Source organism: Primulina tabacum, chromosome 2 (genome assembly GCF_025594145.1).
Source record: "Primulina tabacum isolate GXHZ01 chromosome 2, ASM2559414v2, whole genome shotgun sequence".
In the NCBI taxonomy this organism is placed as follows: domain Eukaryota; kingdom Viridiplantae; phylum Streptophyta; class Magnoliopsida; order Lamiales; family Gesneriaceae; genus Primulina; species Primulina tabacum.
The window spans coordinates 410280-423546 of record NC_134551.1 but is presented as its reverse complement, the minus strand read 5'-3'; the positions used below and the strand labels follow the sequence as shown (position 1 = coordinate 423546).

At 34.8% G+C, this 13267-nt stretch overlaps 1 protein-coding gene across 1 annotated transcript; it reads right to left on the bottom strand.

The window, feature by feature from the left end:
• Positions 1-10341: 10341 nt before the first annotated feature.
• LOC142522015 (IRK-interacting protein-like) lies at positions 10342-12627 on the bottom strand. Its single transcript, XM_075625193.1, has 2 exons — positions 12164-12627; positions 10342-11986 (listed from the first exon to the last, which is right to left on the bottom strand). Exons 1-2 carry the CDS (start codon positions 12389-12391, stop codon positions 10550-10552), a joined length of 1665 nt encoding a protein of 554 aa, XP_075481308.1. The 5' UTR covers positions 12392-12627; the 3' UTR covers positions 10342-10549.
• Positions 12628-13267: the final 640 nt, after the last annotated feature.

The following is a 13267-nucleotide window of genomic DNA, read 5'->3' as shown; positions in this document are numbered from 1 at the left end:
GCTAGGACTCAGACGATTGACTGACACCCGCGTGTCAACGAACGATCACTAATTGGTGAATGAAAAAATTCATAGCGACGGTTTGTAAAAAAAGCGTCGCTATTGGCGACGGTTTTGATTTAAACCGTCGCCCATAGCGACCGTTTATGTAAAACTTGTCGCTATTAGAGATTGGCGACAGTTTGTCCCAACCGTCGCTATGGGAAACGGTTGTTCAAACCAGTAGCAAAAAGCGACGGTTTAAAAAAGCTGTTGCCAAATATTGCGACGGTCTACTTTTATACCGTCGCACATGGCAACGGGTAAAAAAACCGTCGCCTAATATGGCAACCGACTTTATTATAAACGTCGCCAAAGGCGACAGTCAAAAAACCCGTCGCACAAAATGGCGACGGGTTTGTTCGAATAGTCGCAAAATAGCGACGGTTGTTTCAAAAGCGTGGCTATATTAGCGATGGTGGTTGATTAACCGTCGCTAACATAGCGACGGTTGTGAATAAACCGTCGCTATGTTTACTAGACGATGGTTTCATCGAAAACCGTCGCTATTAAAGCGGCGGTTTTTCATAAACCGTTGCTAATAAACCGTCGCTATTCTACCCGTTTTTCAAGGAAAATTAAAACTTAATCTTGGAACACAAATATAATTAACACATGCTTCAAAACAATTATAAGAATTTCCGTGCACAAAATATTTTTTCGAAGAACAAGCTGTCACAAAAAAGTATAACAATATTAATTTGAGGATTAACGTAAAATAATTAACATATGAGACAATTTTGATATGATTAACGTGATGCATGTACCAATAAACGCAGACAACAAGAGTCTCGAGTTCAATTCGATATTCATATATGATACGAGGGAACCGATATTACGTACCAGTTAATTCATGTGGACTATTCTTGTAAAGGTTGATGCTGGGGATAAATTCGTATTTAATGGGCTCCTTATTGATCTTCTTGTTCAGGTAGTGAATGAGTTCTTCGTCTTTGGGGTCGAAGGTTTGATATCAGGCACAACACTCCCATCTTCTTCCTCATTTATGATCAGATTACGGTGGTTGGAGGAATCCAACTTGTCCTCAAACTCCATGACAAGGGATCAGAGGGATCTTTATAAAATTACTCCCTTCACTAACACCAAGTTAAATTTTTAGAAAAATTAATTAAGATCAAGGGATTGTATAGCTATCTTTAATGATGAGAGCTCTGCAGTATTTTGAATTCTATTCGTACGTATGATCATAATTAATTTAATAGTTCATTCACACACACACATATGTAGAGAGAGAGAGAGTGAGAGAGACCAAATTTTAAAAAGGATTATAAATGAGTTTTTTCTGATAACAATTTTATAGTTATCGTAATCAATCAAGTTAATTAAAAAACAAATTCAAAATTTTTACAAAGCTACATCGCGTAGATAGGATATTCCAATATATCCAAGATTCTGATCAAATTTCAAGAAAATATAGGATCGACATCATTCTCTCTTGGATTGATTATGTACAAATATATTATACGATTTGCAGTTATTTGATAGAAATAAATTGATAAATTTATAATATTTTTGTCTATATTTTTTAATTTTGTCGTTTTCACATCGCCACAATATAATTGCTAGATTTGACAATGCACGCACAATGGTTTTATTTGTTTTAGGATAATAAATTAATCGGATCATATCGAGTTTAAATATATTAAATAATCATCTGATGCAAAAGTATTTGGAACACAAATTAGCTTAGTGTATCAGTATGCAGGGGAACGATACCGTGGAGAGATTAGCTTACTGTATCAGCTGAAGTGGTTTATGGTAGAATAACTTACGATCATCTCTACACACTCCTCTGATATCGAACTACTCGATACTCGAAACTGAATCATCATTGCATCTCTTTGTAAAACGTTTTACATCTACAGGAAAACAAAATATTTTTTTTATTACATTAAAAAGAAAGTAGAAAAATTTAGGATGGTTACATGTCAGGAAATGGGGTTGTGGACGAGGCTGGAGGGCTGCCTGCAATTAAATGAAGATCGATTCTTTGCCCCCGGCGGTTGGAGCTTCCAAGAGTATTCAGGGGTTAAGAGAAACTCATTCAAGGGGCAGACTCTTGGTTTCATATATGCAACCCAATACTTGAGAGTTCTTCTTATAAAACTGGTGTCCTGCTGATTTTCCTCATGTAGCAAGGTTTGCATCATTTCTTTCCTTTCATTTTTCGGTCTGCTTGGTTCAGAACTTATGTATGGACATTAATGTTAATGACAAAATGTCGATGATGTTTAATAGTTTCAAGGTAGGTTTGGTTGTGTTTATGAGATGATAGGATGTTTGATATCCTGAGATGAATAACGGAATTTGGGTGGTCAAAAAAATGATTGTTAGAGATTTTTTGAAAAAATCATGTTTTCACGTATATATAAACATGATATAATATGCGGAAACTTAAATCAATTGTTACCTCCGGCCATTGAAAATTTGTTGAAGCTTTATGATTTCTTTTCGATTGAAGCCTTCTAAACACTTCAACACTCCTTTAGATGGTGTATTTTCTGTATGAGATTGTGTGTTTAGGGACCTCAATGCCTTCGGTATTTATAGGCACACTCATACCATCACCGAGTGTTTTGGGAGCTTGAGATTCAAACCAAATTTGTATACGCATCTCATTGTTCAAAATTTGAGGCTGTCGTGTACAAATTTTTTCAACAATTGTTGGCAATGACCGTCGTCATTTTCAACACATTTATTTTACGGGTCAATATTTTTCTTACATTCTCCCACTTGACCAGTATATCTCATTTATCATAGGAAAAATTAAAATACATGAATCATGGCGATATGTCATCTAAAAACGATTATTATCTTCCATGTATCACAATGTATTATATCTCTCAAATAACTTAATGAATAAATCCTATGTTTATTCGAGGTCCAACTTTATTGATATTTTTCATGATAACTGAATATGAAAAATAACATAACTTAATGAGTTTCATTAATTTTGTTTTTTACAACAAAATTACATAAAAGAACCAAGTCTCATTCTTTCTGTATGATCCTTAAATTTCAATGGTGGCATGCCCTTAGTCAAAGGATCCGCAATCATCAATTCAGTGCTAATGTGTTCGATAAGTAACTTCTTATCTTTAACACGTTCTCTTATGGCTAAATACTTAATGTCGATGTGCTTGCTTCGACTACCACTTTTGTTATTTTTAGCCATAAAAATAGCAGCTGAATTGTCACAATATATTCTTAATGGTCTGGATATAGAATCCATAATTCTAAGCCCTGAAATGAAACTCTTTAACCATACACCATGTGAGGTTGCCTCGAAACAATATACGAACTCAGCTTCCATAGTGGAAGTAGCAGTCAATGTCTGCTTTGCACTTCTCCAAGATACAGCTCCACCAGCTAGCATGAAAATATACCCTGAAATGGATTTTCTTGAATCAATGCAGCCAGCGTAGTCTGGATCAGAGTAGCCAATTACTTCCAAATTCTCAGTTCGTCTGAACATAAGCATATAATCTTTGGTCCCTTGAAGGTACCTCATGACTTTCTTTGCAGCTTTCCAATGGTCTAAACCTGAATTACTCTGATATCTTCCCAACATCCCAACAATAAATGCAATGTCAGGTCTAGTGCAAACATGAGCATACATCAATCTTCCGACAGCAGAAGCATAAGGAATGTTTTTTCATTTGTTCCCGCTCTAGATCATTCTTTGGGCATTGGCTCAAATTGAATTTATCGCCTTTCCCAACGGGAGCTATACTTGGTGAACAATCTTTCATCCGGTATCTCTCTAAAACTTTGTTGATATAGGTTCCTTGAGACAGACCTATAATACCTTGAATTTTGTCTCTGTGTATCTTAATGCCAATGACATAAGATGCATCACCCATATCCTTCATATCAAAGTTTTTAGAGAGGAATTGTTTCACCTCATATAACAGACCCTTATCATTAGTTGCAAGTAATATATCATCCACATATAGAATAAGGAAACAAATCTTGCTACCACTGACCTTCTGGTATATACATTGATCCATGGGGTTCTCAACGAATCCAAATGAAGAGATAACATCATGAAATTTCAAATACCATTGACGAAAAGCTTGTTTCAATCCATATATAGATTTCTTAAGCTTACAAACCAATTGCTCACCATTACTAGAGAAGAATCCTTCAGGCTGTCTCATATAAACCTCTTCCTCTAGTTCTCCATTGAGAAAAACCGTTTTCACATCCATTTGTTGTAAATCTAAGTCAAAATGTGCAACTAATGCTAGAATGATACGAAGTGAATCTTTCTTAGATACAGGAGAAAAAGTCTCCTTGTAGTCGATTCCTTCCTGCTGAGTGAATCCTTTAGCTACGAGTCTTGCTTTATACCTTTCCATGTTGCCTAATGAGCCTTTGTTTGTTTTGAAGACCCATTTACATCCAATGACTTTTACATCATCAGGCAACTGAACAAGATCCCAGACTCCATTAACTGCCCTATAATTCATCTCTTCTTTCATAGCATTAAACCATAGTTTTGACTCATTACAACTCATGGCTTGCGAAAACGTTTCAGGATCATTTTGGGCTCCAATGTTAAAGTCTGATTCTTGTAAATACACAACATAATCACTAGATATTGCTAATCTCCTTATACTAGTAGATCTCCTTAGGTTGTTTGGTTGATCAACAATTTTTTGTTGTTCTTCATTAACAAGTTGATCTACTGGATTTTCATCAGCAATTTGTGGAGTTCAGTAACTGGTTGTCTAACACTCATTTGGTCTTGAGGGGTGTGAATAACGACCAATCTGTCATTTGAATAAGAGGGTTGTGCATTAATGTGATCATTCTCAATAATTATGTCATTTGAATGATCACTCCCACAAATCAAATCATTTTCAAGAAATTTTGCATTTCTTGATTCCACAATTCTAGTATTGTGAGATGAACAATAGAATCTGTACCATTTGGATTTTTCATCATACCCAATGAAATATCCATTTATAGTTCTTGGGTCCAGTTTCTTTTATGTGGATTGTAAACTCTTATTTCTGAAGGACAACCCCAAACGCGTATATGTTGCAAACTCGGTTTCCAACCTTTAAATTACTCAAATGGCGTCTTTGGGACAGCCTTAGTTGGAACTCGATTTAATATATACACATATGTCTTAAGAGCTTCAGTCCACAAGGATTTAGGAAGTTTTGAGCTACTTAACATGCTCCTCACCATGTCCAATAATGTTCGGTTTCTCCTCTTAGCTACGCCATTCTGGTCAGGAGACCCAGGCATAGTATATTGGGCAACAATCTCATGTTCTTGGAGAAACTTCGCAAACGGACTAGGTGCTTGTCCATTCTCAGTGTATCTACCATAATACTCTCCACCTCTATCAGTTCTTCCAATCTTAATATGTTTTCCACATTACTTCTCCACTTCAGCCTTAAAAACCTTAGAGGCTTCTAGTGCTTCGTTTTTGTTATGAAGCATGTAGATATACATGTATCGTGAGTAATCATCAATGAAAGAGACGAAGTATTTCGGACTTTGCATGTCCATATCTGGACAACAAATATCTGAATGTATGATTTCTAATATTTCTGTACTCCTCTTGGCACCCTTTTTAGACTTATTGGTCTGCTTTCCCTTAATGCAGTCCACACAAGTCTCAAAATCAGTAAAATCCAAAGTACTAAGTACTCCATCATTTATTAATATTTTAATTCTCTCTATGGAGATGTGTCCCAATCTCCGATGCCATAATTTAAAGGAATCTTCATTTATAACACATCTTTTAATACATACTTGAACATGCATAGTGGTGTTATTATTTTGTAAATAAATAGAGAAAAGACCATCAATCATTATACAATTTCCAATAAGATTTGATTTATAAAACAAATTTATTGATTTATCCAAAAACTGAAATGAATAACCAAGGGGTACAAGTTTTGAAACTGAAATTAAATTCCTAGAAAAACTAGGAACATAAAATGTATTTTCTAATTTTAAAATATAACCACTATTCAATACTAGGCAGCAAGTCCCAATAGCCTCCACATGCGAAAACATCTTGTTTCCCGAATAGATGCTTCGCTCATTTTCTATTGGCTTCCTTAGATTTTACATACCCTGCAAGGTATTTGTAACATGGATTGTAGAACCAGAATCAATCCACAATGTATTATAAATCATATCAACCATATTAGATTCATCACAGACAAATGAAGTAGGAATACCTTTCTTTTCAAGTCAGTCCTTAAATTTATTGCAATCCTTCTTTATGTGTCCCGTCTTTTTACAGAAGAAACACTTGGATTCTTTCCTAATGTCAGGTTGAGGTGGAATTATTCCTTTCCCTTTTCCCTTGACTTTGACTTGCTTCTTGTACTTTTCCTTTTGTAGTCATAAAAACATTATCACTCGTTTCTATTAACAACATTTCTTCATCTTGAATACATATGGTCATTAATTCATTAATTGACTATTTATCCTTATGTGTGTTGTAAGAAATTTTGAAGGGTCCATATTGCTTTGGAAGAGTGCATAAAATGTAGTGCACAGGAAAAGTCTCAGATATTTCCACTTCAAGTGTCTTGAGCCGAGCCGCTATATCCCGTATTTTCATTATGTGCTCTCGCACACCTCTCACACTGGTGAGCCTTAATGAAGAGAATTCCATAATTAAGGTGCTAGCAAGTGCCTTATCTGAAGACTTAAATTATTCATTGATAGCCTTCAGTAATTCTCTGACATTATTATGCTGATCGACAGAACCACGCATACCAGCAGAGATTTTGGTCTTTATGAACATTACGCAGAGTCGATTAGATCGCTCCCATTTTTTATAAAGATCAACATCATCCGGAATGCTGTTTTCAGTAATAGCAGATGGTTCGTCTTTCCTTATAGCATAATCAATATACATCCACCCCAATTGAAGAAGAATTCTTTCTTTCCAAATTTTATAATTATCGCCCTTTAGATCGGGAATGTCACATTTCATATCAGAAAAAGTCGCAGGTTGCATAGCTGCACAAAATATCATATGCTTAAAATTTTGAGACAATATCTTGTTTTACCAATGTAATTCATGTTTTAAAAATCTAGTGACATAAAATTTGCCTGTGGGCTAAAATTTTAATTCAATAAGATTTTTCTGTAACTTTATGATAAAACTATCAAAATATATTTTCCTTAACTTCTGTGGGTAAATTAAGAAAAATATAATTTGATATTTTAACCTAATTAGTTATATAAATATAATAAAAATCCTTGTGGGGTAAATTTTATTATGTTTATATAATTAATTACAATTGATGTCCATTATATGATCCAAATCCACTTAATGCATAATTTTTCATAATTAAGGATGCTGTGGCTATTCCTCAATTATTTAAAATTATACGGTTCACTGGACAAAATTTTGGCTTTACTTAATGCTTTATATAATAATTATTTCGCAATCAACACTTTCCAAGAGTGCTCCCAGGAAAGATAGGTAGTGCTAAGGCCCTTTAAATACCTAACTCCTAGACAGAGCAACGTTCCTCAGGGAGACCAGTGGCTAGTCAAGGCAGTTTAAACCGATCTATGAAGAACTCTCTCAGATCATGTTTTCTTACGTCACCTTATAATTATTATTCAACTCAATTATCCACATTTATGTGAATCTTTATAAGCCAAAATTTTGAATTAAATAACTTTATATTCACATTTTTACTTAATATGAATAAATACGTTCCCCATCAGTTTTTCTCTTCAATCAGAGTAGTGATAAAATGAGGATCACATTTATGTGAAAATGTGGGCTCCTAATCAGTTTTTCTCTTTTATCAGAGTAATGATAAAGTGAGGATTATTTGTTAATTTGTGAATATCTGAAATATATTATATCAACATCTTACTTGATATGTTCATTTCAAATTATAAACAACTTAATATAATTTAATATGAACATAATGTGAATATTGATGTACCATTTGACATTATATCTAACATGCAAAATTAATTTCTAAACATGTATTAGAAATTACGTCGATATTTGCAATTATTTTAATATGTACAAATTATTTAACCAAATGCTATATGTATACTGAATTATATTTATAACTTAATTACACATTAATTATTTATTTATTATTATTATTATTTAATAATAATAATAATAAATAAATATATATAAGTCAACCGAGGATTGAAGGCAGTCAAAATTATGTCGACCCCACGTTTATTTATTTTTTATTATTTTTATTTTTTATTTTTTTTAAACAAAATTATTATTTTATTATTATTAAAATAATAATAAAATAATGCACATGAATGATTGCTTTCGAGAGTCTCAATTACTTACCAACAAGAATAATTGAATTTGTGGGTCTCATTGCATTTAATATATATTGAAGCTTCACGTGATTTCTGTGAAAGTTGCATTCACGAACACATCTCATTATATCACGTAAAATTTTCAGAACCCTTCGTCTTCTCCGAGAAAATTTCAGAAGCCTTCATCTTAATAATTTCTTTCCTCAAAAATTTTAAAAAAATCAGAAAACCGAATATTTTCATCACTTCAAGGAAGATTTTAAAGGATGGAACCGAGAACAAAATTCTCAGGTAAGTTTCTTAATATTGTATGTCCGATCTTTAAATTTTGAGTTTCTTACGTAAAACTTAAAATTCTTTTCCCAAAATTTTATGATATGAAAACAATTTTTTTTTAAAGGCAGAGGTATCATAGGCTCTGATACCAAATGTTAGAGATTTTCTGAAAAAATCATGTTTTCACGTATATATAAACATGACACTTCAACACTCCTTTAGATGGTGTATTTTTTGTATGAGATTGTGTGTTTAGGGATCTCAATGTACTTCGGTATTTATAGGCACACTCATACCATCACCGAGTGTTTTGGGAGCTCGAGATTCAAACCAAATTTGTATACGCATCTCATTGTTCAAAATTTGAGGCTGCCGTGTACAAATTTTTTCAACAATTGTTGGCAATGACCGTATCATTTTCAACACATTTATTTTACGGGTCACAATTTTTCTTACAATGACAGCACGTTTACTGTTTCTGCAGAAACTAGGAAAAAAAACAAGTTTCTTCTCAGTTTCTTCAAAAAATCACCATGTATTTCTGCTTTGCGGTTTTTGTTAATCATTAAGTGGATCATGAAACCATCTTCATTACTTCTGCTGTTCAGGTAATAAGGTTAAGATTAGCCGTTCACATCAATAAAACGAAATGCCGAATGGCTGTGGCATGAGTTGAGTTTGTTAGGGTAAAGAAAAAGGGCTTGGACAACGCTTAGAACCCTTTTGTAGGCATTCAAGGATTCGTTAGTCTACTGTCCGAGGATTCTATGAGTTATGGTAAAATAGGACATGTGTTGGTTTATTTTGGAAAAATAGATGTTTAATTTACTATCATTTTATGTATTTATACATTTTTGCAACAATCTAAGTGTCTTATCTACCCAATCAAACAGAAAAATGCTAGTGAAAAAGAAAATGTATCTCATCAGCCCTAAATCTGATGGCAATCCATAACCTATGGGCACACTTGCTTTATTCCTCGCGACAAGATCAACAAGATTGAAGTTCCTCGGATCACTTTTTTTCATCGTAATTTACTACTCCCCTTCCAACCACCTACAAAATTGAATCCATGCAAGTGGAAGATATGAATTAAACCGGGTTAACCCTACTTTCGTCTTGATCTAATTCCATAAGGCCTATCTTTGGCAAAGCTCATGGTGGATGAGAAGCTGGAAACGCTATGAACTACAGCATGAAATGGCTTGATTCTTAGACAAAAACATTCCATTCTGTACGTGAAGTTGGGGTCACTATGCTCCCCTTGAGAGACTTTCTTTGGGTGGTAAACGCCAGAGAAGATTGGTTTCCCACTGCTTGGAGGAAAAATCACCAGCAGTAAAAAGAATCTGTTAATTGGAGCTGCAGATGGAGATCTTGTCACTCGAATCAATAGGAGAATTGCTGAGCCATTGCGGGTGGCCGACTCCTCTGAACTTAAGGCTCAATCCTTGGAAAAACTGCAAGTTTGGGATGCCAATGGGGTGAATAGCAAAGCGACACGTGAAGAGATGACATATCGAGTAAATTGGTAAGGCAAGATAAGGTTGGAATGTGATCGAGGTCGTTGATGCTCCCTTAAGGAGTGTAACATCAGACCAACTGGTGGAATGGTTTTGTCGTTTGGGAGAGACACGTTTCATTTTCATCTCATTCGTAATCAATTGCAGAATCATCAGATTGGTAGATATAGTATTTGACTACCCTATAACATGAGGAGAACATGTTAATATAATCTAGCGCGTACTATCCAATATGACAGAAGTTTTGAAATGATATGTCCCACCCTGAATTAACTAAATAGTCAGTAAATTGATTGGAACAGTAAAGGAAAGCCTAATTAAAGATTACAAGTTAGTTTTTCTAGCGACCATTAGTTATACCATAGAGGAGACAATTAAAAGAACCGAGTTACTTCAATTCAAGCCACATATTTGTATCTGCAAAGAACTTTACACCTCAGTACCCTATCACGCACATAAAAACCAGGCATAACCATGATTTTAACCCGACTTGGACCTTGTGATCTTTGCCTGTCTGCAAAGATATCGTCCATGTAATGAGGCTCGAATGGCCTATTTTCAGTGACCCTGAGAATGCCCAAAGGAGGATTGAATGAAAACGCAAGCAAATGGAGCAACCAAACACACTTAGCAGCAACAAAAAATGCTTGCAGAAGCTGCTCGGGCCACGGCCTAGTCCACCCTAGAGTTGCTATTATGCCACTCATTTTATCGTCGCAGAACTTGCTAAATTCGTCACTATAATACTTTGTTCCTTTCCTCAATACCTCATTCCAACTTAGATTTCGTAGTGCAACAAAAGATTGGAACTGAGCTTGGCAATCTTGACGAGGGTCCAAGATCTTAGGCGCTCCGTTTTTTTGGAAAATACAGTTCTCAAAATCTTGGTAGAGTGATTGATTTATGATAGCCTCGACATGGTATAACACCGCTTTAGAGTACTTGGAATTGAAAGAGAGTTTGTGTGGTTGAAGATGTGTGTTCATGTTATCGATCAATGAGTGGTCTGTTTCTTCTATTTGCCCAACAAGAATCTTGCAGAACTGCTTCATTGACAATCTTGTCTCTGATACAATCTGTAAGAATCCCTCTTCCATCACTTCTTCACTAACTGGCATGAAATTTTCTGTATTTTCATCACCGGGTTTCCCTCTTTTCGGAAGATTTATAAGCTTTTCTTGCCTCAAGGCCTTCTTCAGTTCTTCGCAATATGTCTCCAAGTACTCCATTTTCTGGCTTAAATCCACTAAAGATCCCTTAATTTCTGCAACTTCGATTAAGGCTGAATCTCGGGTTTCTTTAGCTTCCTCCAGTTCTTTCTTCAATATCTCAGTAGAAACAATCTCCGAGTCTTTACCACTTTCAGAAACTTCCACCGGCTTTGGTCGAGCAGGTGAACTTTCATTCTTGTTCTTCTTCTTTGTACTAGAAAAAAGCCATGGAAACTTCAGAACCCTGTTTCTTGGCGGTGAATAAAAAGATGTTCTTGAACCTGATTCACTACTTATCAAACCAGGGTTGCATCTGTTGCAAGATGATACTGCTTTAAGCTCTCCTGCACTATTCCTTCTCGATTTGCTGGAATGAAGCCCGGGTGATTCTTCTAGAGCAGTAACATTATTTGCACAAGAACCTATCCCCGAATTTTGATCTTCTGCGGGGAATTTGTGTCCCTCCGAGCTTATGAATTCGGAGAGCAACCCTTTTCTTGGTTTTGGATTTGGAATTCGATCGAAATTTTCTGTACCTAAGGTATGCTCATCCCAACTTTCTGTGTGATTTTGGTTTTCCAGCAGATGATATGGATATCCTGGTAAAGGTTCATCTTCATAACTCTGATAAGATTTCACATTGAAGAACATTTTTGTGAATAAATGGAAGATATAGCAACTGAAAACTGAATAATAATATCTGCAAAACTGAAGTTTCACCCCAAGAGCCATCCACCCAACTAAAATTCTCGGCTATATCGAGAAAAGGGTAGCAAAAATAAACAAAGAAACAAAACTTACTGGAGTAAAAACAGGGTAATCTTGTGCGGAGAATGGCGGAGCAAGGCAAGAAACAGGGGAAGAAGCCGCGTTGAATCTCATCTTATTTTCCTGCGTCAGGGCGGCGTGAAGCGCTCGAAGCTCCACAGCTTTGGCAAACACCGCTTGAATATCTTGTCTGCTTACGTCATTCCCATCCCCACTTTCGCTGCACCCAATTTTACTGTGCTCTGTAGGAACATCCGCCATTAACAGAGGAACATATAGATAATGAAATCTAACGGTTGGATTTGGTAGTATGCAGTACAGAGAAGTAGATCATGTGACATCATATCCAGTAAAGGACTGTGGGGAGCCAACTAAAATATGGAAGAAGGTGAAACAAAGAGAGATTTTGTCTGTGTTCTCAGTGAAGTAATTTGGAACGAGCGACTGAGTGTGCATGTGAACCAGATAACGAGTGAAGAAGAAGGAATATTTCGATACATTTATTTATGTATGTTTTCTAGTGAACAAGAGAATATTTATTTTTATTCTTATCAAAATATTTCTAGTTTTTTTTTAATAATCCTATGAATACAAATCTACAATCAACATTTTATATTTAGATGTCATTGTCATCTTATTGAAATCATATTTTAAAAATTGAACTCCGGATTGTGTGTTTTCTTGATGGTAAAAACTTAACTGAGACGGTCTCACGGTTCGTATTTTGTGAGACGAATCTCTTATTTGTGTCATTCATGAAAAAAATATTACTTTTTATGTTAAGAATATTATTTTTCATTGTAAATATTGGCAGGATTAAGTCGTCTCACAGATAAAGATTCGTGAGATTATAACAGACCTACTCATTTTTTATTCGGAAATATAAATACGAAACTATAAGTTTTATTTTGTTACTTAAATAAATTTCCATCCAATCTTATAACTTTTCAATACAAAAAAATTTAACTATTCAAATTAGTTTATAATTATCAAAATAAAAACATTAATTTCGTGGTCGAATAATTTGTAGTCAATGGGGGACATAACTTGGCTTTTTTCGCAACAAGAAAACAAAGAGCAAAATGTCATTTAAGTGGGGACGAAGATAAAATACTAAAATTTTCTATATTAAATAAA